Consider the following 7,216-nt stretch of genomic DNA (forward strand, 5'->3'; position numbering starts at 1 on the left):
TAAAGTCTAAAGAACACAGCTGGACATCATTCACCAAGATGCCAGGGTTTTATGAAGCACTTTATATCACATAGAGCCCCACCAGCCTCACTACTGTATTTTTACCATGTCTTCTATTGACAGTAGACTCTGATTAAATGGAATGTCATCCCTGTAGTTAGGGATGCAAGAATGGAAGTAAGATTATAGGATTTTCTCAGCGAGTGTCTACACATCTAAAGGTCATAATAAATAAAAAGCCTAAATGTCACAATGTCTGTAAGATGGTTCATAAATAATATTGGCATTTTATTTCATAATATTATGTAATATAATAATACATAATATAGCATTATAACATTACAAATACTATATCAATATATTAAAAGGGTTATATTGTTATTTATGAGACTTATTTGCTAATTAAAATCAATGACACCTCTGATATGCTAAGTGTTATCTGATTGGGAATCTGCTCATTTGGTAGCTTTCTGTTCGTGAATGGAAAGTACAAAGAGATATAGGGATACCGGGAGTGTGAGGGGAATTTGGGGGAATCAGGTGGAACAGATCACAATAATCCACATGTAATCTCTTCCTGGGGTAGAGGAGGAACAACAGAAAAGAGGTTGAATGGAGACATAGTTGGGGAAGGCATGGGGAACTGTTTTAAAATAAATTGTCAAAGGTTCAGGAGGGAAGTAGGGTGGGAGAATGAGAAAATGAGGAGTTGATATTAAAGGCTCAAGTAGAAAGACAATGTTTTGAAAATGTTGATGGCAACATATATACAAATGTGCTTGACATAATGGATGGATGGTTGGATGGATTGTGATAACAGCGGTAAAAGCCAACAATAAAACAGTTAAAAATTAAAGAAGAAAGAAAGTACAAGAGGTTTGCATGCGTAGTGCAGAAGGATCCACTCTAGTTGAAGATATGAGGTGAGAAGAGGGGACATCTTTCTGAGGAGGAGCCACTTAAAGCAATAGATGGAGGACGGAGAGAGGAAGCAGTGTCCCAGGGAAGAGGCTCCTCTGGCCTGATTGGTTTCTGCTTCAGGGACCCTTTTGTACCTTTTACAACTGAACGCCACCACTCTTTGTTCTGGTTTGGCCTATTAGCATCAATGAAAGTCATACCTAACTGATCAGTCCACAGGATGATAAATAGTGAATGGGAACTACCACAGTGCCTGAATAATATGTCTAATATTAAAGGATACTCAGTATTTGTACAGGAATACTCAGTGTATTAAATTCTGTGCTGCTTTCCATTCTGCAATTCGATTTTTTGTTTCGCATGATTTTATACATAAGAAATTTTTATGGTGATTCAAAACATATGTGAAATATTTGAATTAATAGTTTATCAAATATTGGCCTAAACTTTTCCACCACTCATATATAGCTTTCACATATGGCTGGTGGGGGGAAAGGGTGAAAGTATTGTGAAGAACAGATCATTGGTTCCTCCAAATGCTACCCCTAGGTGCAGCAAGTGACCAGCAATCTGACTGGTAGGTCCTATAGGTATTTAAATATAGGTATTTAAACAAACACTGGTATATGAATGCTTTCAAAAACTGTATTCACAAGCAGTAACTGGTAGAAACAATCCAAATGTCCATCAACAGGTGAACACAGTGTTGCCTTGACATACACTAGATGATTGTTCAGTCATTGAGAAACCATGAAGCTGGGTTACATGATACAGAATGGAAGATTCTTGAAAATGTATGCCTAGTGCATAAGAAATCACACTCAAACTCACTGCTGTGGAGTCAGTTCTTACTCAGAGTCACCCTGTAGGGTAGACCAGAATTCCACAGAGGTTTCCCAGGGTGTAATCTTTATAAAACAAAGTGCCAAATCTTACTCTCATAGAGTACCTGGTGACTTGAGACCTCAAACCCACTGAATATTAGGTTGGTAATATCTTAATTAGGTTGTGTGTGACCGTGGTTGTGTCAACCACAGCTGAATATAAAAAGACCAATCAGCATCCAGATTAAGTTCTAATCATATATATATATATATACATATCAGTAGTTGATGATTTTACAGTACAATATTTTACTTCTACCAGTAATTATAATTCATGATGTGTTGTTTTACCTGTAATCCTGCTGCTTTCAACACAGTAGCTACTTTTAACAGAGTAGTTGCTTTCAACAAGTAGCTTCTTTTTACAGAGTAGTTGCTTTCAACACAGCAATTGCTTTCTACACAGGAACTTCTCTCAACGCAGTAGCAGCTCTGTACACCTGTGTGACTGGTCCACATAAGCACATTATGGTGCCAACCCTTTGCCATACACCTCTCTTTGTACAACGTGTATGTGATGGAGTTGTTGCCGTGACATCATCATATGGGGTACTCATATGTGGGCATATCTGCATGTGGATGGACCCACCAGGAGACGGATAGAGGAGCAGTGTTTCCATTGGTCATAGGCAACCCCTGTGAAATGGTCATTCAACGTCCAAAGGGTTCACAACCAACAGGTTGAGAACCACTAATCTAGAATTTTCAAACGAACAATAATATAAGTGTATCTGTATCTTACAGGATAAACCTAAAATTCACACAATTAAAAAATGTGCCACCCTCATTTAAATGTAACATTCTATAAGTGAACAAAACACAAATTTTATATACATATGTGACCCCTACTTCATAACCCTATAGACATACTCCCTAATCTATGAAAGTTGTAAGCCAACCATTTCATGCCGTTATCCCCCATTTTGGGTATCCAATTTCTGGACTGCTGTTTTCTATTACTCCAGTGCACCGAGGAGACAATCCTAATCTCTGATGTGAAGACTCTGCATTCAAATTGGAACCTGGTGACGTCAGCATCCATAAGCAAAGTCAAATCTCAGCAGGCCATCCACAAAGTCCGTCGCAATATGCACCAGTTCACAGGCTCAAAAATCTGCTCTTCATCTTGTCAGTTTCTGGTGAACTCAAGTGGGCTGCTTCACTTCCTCTCACAAGGATGCCCCTTTGGCTGCCTTGCCTTCAGACCATCAACCACAACAATGCAATATGCCTAAGTCAGCCCTTCTTCTCATTGCTGCATTTCCCCTACTCCCACTCAGCAAGTGAATCCCGGTGATTCCTATCGTGAACACACCAAGCTCAGAATCCCTTGAACTTTCACTCCTAGGAGCGGTGCTTCTCTGTTGGGCAAAGACTTTCCTTCTTTGATGAAACATATAGGGACATGATTGGAGTAAAGTTATGAAAACCTCTTAGACATAAACAAACACCTTGAGGAAAGCAGACCCTGAGCCTGGGCAATCTGAACCATCATCTTGGACTCACCAAGGTCAACTGGCAGGGCAGAGTGAGCAAGGACAATGCTCTGTGTTCTGACTTGGTACTTCAAAGCTGGAATCATAAGTGCTCATAAGCAGGCATAACATATGCAAATTTTTGTCTCTTTCCATCCGGAGAAAATAAAAGTAATGGAAACAAAAACACGTGGAAACAAGCTGGTGGACCAAGCGACCTTGAAAATATTAGTCTCCATGATCTTGAGTGTAGGATGGTTTCCTGATACCAACACAGAACTCCTCTGAAAATGCCCACCCTAGAAGGTACAAACATAAATTATCCATTATATAAATTACTATAGAAGTGTGAGAAAAATGTGGAACAGAACTCAAAATTATAAGGCTTATTGGTTGGATAGAGACTGGTGATACCACCAAGATTATAGCCCTTACTGACCCATAGACTGGAATTAAACTCCCCCAGTATGAGAAAAAGTAACAGTATACTATCCTAAAGTAAGAAGGGCTCACAGAGAAGGCGGAATAGAAATAGGAACACAGGAGGAAATGACATAAGTGACGGCAGGTACATTAAGAGGCTAGAAATGGATAGGTGGAAATAAACTGTGCAAATTTTAAAAAATAAACTGATGATTCACGCTGAAAGACTTGATGTATTTTCAAGGAGTGGTTCTCAAAAAATTTTTAAATTATTAATTTTATATTATATATTTTACCCCAGTATTATTTGTCCTAAAAAAGAGACTATCTAAGAATGTGTGGCAGAGTTGGACTGTGCTCCTGAAGGTGAGCCATTCGAAACCACCAGCTGCTCCACAGGTGAAAGATGGACTTTCTACTCCTGTAGAAAATCCCAGGTTTGAGAACCTACAGAGGCAATTTCATCCTGTTCTATAGAGCTGCTGAGCTGGATTGGACTCCATGGCAGTGAGGATTTGGGGGCTTTTTTTGGTTTTATCAAACATGCACTTTGCACTCCACAAAGCATTCGTTTTAAAGAAATCATGAAGTAATTGTATATATTAGAATTAAAACGTGGAAATGAGAGGGAACACCGAGCTGAGACCCAAAGCCAATCTGCAGACAATTGGAAAACAGCTTTACATAAAAGTCATAAGGAAGAGACGATCCAGTCAGGGTGGAGTAAAGCACCAACGGAACACACAACTTTCCTCTAATTCTTTAATGCTTCCTTCCCCTCTCACCCACCCCACTATCGGGTTCCCAATTCTACATTACAAATCTTGTTAGACCAGTGGTTCTGCACGGGTACAGACCAGAGGATGTACACTGGAATTACAGAGAATCCAGGAGAGATAAATCCTTCAGGACCAATCATGAGAGTAGAGATACCAGAAGGGGAAGGGGAAGTGAGGGAGGAAGGGGGAACCAATCACAATGAATTACGCATAACCTCATCCCTGGGGGATGGACAACAGAAAAGTAGATGAAGAGAGATATTGGACATTGTAAGACATGGGGGAAAAGCTGTAATCTTAATGGGAGCATATTGTCTCATCTTTTACCCTCTGAGCAGTGAATAGGTTTAAAAATCCAACCTTTCAAGTAGCCCAAAGCTTAACTCAACAGAGCTGCTTCCTGCGTGCAGAGAAATAGAGGGAGTTGTAATTTCCAGAATCATAAAGACAGAGATTCACCTGTGATTATTTGAGATGCTAATCAGGGAGTAACTCAAGAGCAAAATTGAGGCAGATGTTTTGGTGAAAATAATTTTGTGGTCAAGCATAATTGGAGAGCAATGGGTTCTTGTGAAATGATAAAGACAAATTTCCATTAGTATCATTGAAGCCAAGAAGCGATACACATACCATTGCTAAACAAATTGAGGTCTAGAGAGGTAGTATAACTACTAGTCTTGAACAAAATATTACAACAAAAATTCCTACTATCTGCATGGCACAAGGTTAGTCATGTCCAGGAAGTCAGTGACATCAGTCTTAGGAATTCTCCCATCTTTTTGATGATAGAACAGGCATCCACGAGCTTAGCTAGTCTGATTTTCAGTGTGGTACTGAAAGTCGTTTCCAATATTTGAACATACCACCTTTTTGCTTTTCATAGTTTATTCAAAACAAGTTTACAGAGTACATGCTCAAAATATTCAAAAGGACTTCAGTGTAAAGAAAATAACACAGGGGGGGGGGGTTGAAGGTGTCATGCCAAGTGTAATCACAAGAGAAAATTTTTTGAAAATAGAATTCAGAGAATTTCTGTCCCAGGTTTTAATGGTTCAGGATGATAATGAGCACTGGTCTTTTGTGATAACTGCGTGCTATTCCTCTGCGGCTGGTGATGAAAATCTATTTCCTAATGAAAGTTGAAGCACCCTGAAAGAACTGGCCCTTGAAGGGATGATATGATTAAAGTAAATACATTTAAATATATGCAGGAGTTAATTTTATATTATGTCTTCAATTTTTCTTATTATGTCTTAAATATTAAGGAGATTGATTTATGTACATAAGCATGAAAAATTGAGGAAAATAAATTACAGATTTTGAATTTTTTTTCAAATGGAACTCTCTAAACTTAAGGATGTGTTTCTGTTATATAAAACGGATCTCAGCTGAAAAGTTTTCGTACGGCTTGCTTTATGTCTTTATTTCTCAGACTGTAGATAAAAGGATTCAGCATGGGTGTGGCTACAGTGTACATCACTGAGGCTATTGCAGTGGCCCTGGAGTTTTCAATAGCAGCAGAACTAAGATAAACTCCTAAAGCTGTGCCATAGAACAAGGAGACCACAGAGAGGTGAGACCCACAGGTGGAAAAGGCTTTATATTTGCCCCCAGCTGATGAAACTTTCAAGATGGAGGACACAATCTTCATGTAAGATAAAAGAATCCCAGAGAGTGGAATAACACCCAGAAGTCCACTTGCTAAATACATGACTAAGACATTGAGGAAGGTGTCAGAGCATGCAAGTTGGACGACCTGATTAAGTTCACAGAAAAAATGGGAGATTTCCAGTTCTGTACAAAAAGATAGTCGCAAAATCAATAAACTACTTAATGAAGAGTACAGAAATGATAATACCCAGGAGGCCAGAAGCAACAGGCCACAGAATTTTGGGTTCATGATGACCATGTAATGCAGTGGGTGACAGATGGCCACAAACCGGTCATAGGCCATCACTGTCAATAGGAAGTTGTCTAAGGCTGCAAAAAGCACGAAAAAGTACATCTGTGTGATGCAGTCTTTATATGTAATGACTTTGGTCTGCATCTGGATGTTCATCAGCATCTTTGGGACAGTGGTGGAGGTGAAACAGATATCAGCGAAGGAGAGGTTGGAGAGGAAGAAGTACATGGGTGTGTGGAGGTGGGAGTCTGTGGTGATGGCCAGGATGATGAGCAGGTTCCCAGTGAAGGTGACCAGGTACATGGAGAGGAAGAGTCCAAAGAGGAGGGGCTGCAGCTCTGCCTCTTCAGAAAGCCCCAGAAGGATGAATTCTGGAATATGAGTGTGGTTTCCTGGTTCCATGGAGCTGATGAAACTACTGGGAAAGAGAAAAGAGCATTGCAAACTCTGCCATGAGGTGTTAACATTTTAAAGGATATACTGTCATTTATATTTTAAACAATTAATTAATTAATCTCAATTCACATCTGTGTATCTTATCTTGAATCTCATGTGCTCAATATTGTCTTTGATGCTGAAACCATGTATTTTTCATTTCTTCTAATACCATCTTTTCCTTAAAGCATTATATTTCTCTACAAATTCATTAACAATCTGATTGACGATTCAACAAATGTGTTTTTCCAAATGTTTTATGCCAAGTGTTCTTTACAGTTCTGGAAACAACCGTGAAAAAATATGAAAAGTCTTACCCTTATTTGATGTGAACAGCATAAGATCTAAGGAATGGGCCCTCCTCTTCCAGAGTTAGGAAGAGTAATGGAGTTTGAA

General features: G+C 39.2%; 1 protein-coding gene across 1 annotated transcript; it reads right to left on the reverse strand.

The window, feature by feature from the left end:
- Nucleotides 1–2,862: 2,862 nt before the first annotated feature.
- Nucleotides 2,863–6,787, reverse strand: LOC142432163 (olfactory receptor 7A5-like). Its single transcript, XM_075537274.1, has 2 exons — nt 5,878–6,787; nt 2,863–2,894 (listed from the first exon to the last, which is right to left on the reverse strand). The coding sequence occupies exons 1-2, from the start codon at nt 6,785–6,787 to the stop codon at nt 2,863–2,865; spliced, it is 942 nt and encodes a 313-aa protein (XP_075393389.1).
- Between the last annotated feature and the right edge of the window lie 429 nt (nt 6,788–7,216).

The sequence above is a fragment of the Tenrec ecaudatus genome, chromosome 1 (genome assembly GCF_050624435.1).
Source record: "Tenrec ecaudatus isolate mTenEca1 chromosome 1, mTenEca1.hap1, whole genome shotgun sequence".
NCBI classification, from domain to species: Eukaryota; Metazoa; Chordata; class Mammalia; order Afrosoricida; family Tenrecidae; genus Tenrec; species Tenrec ecaudatus.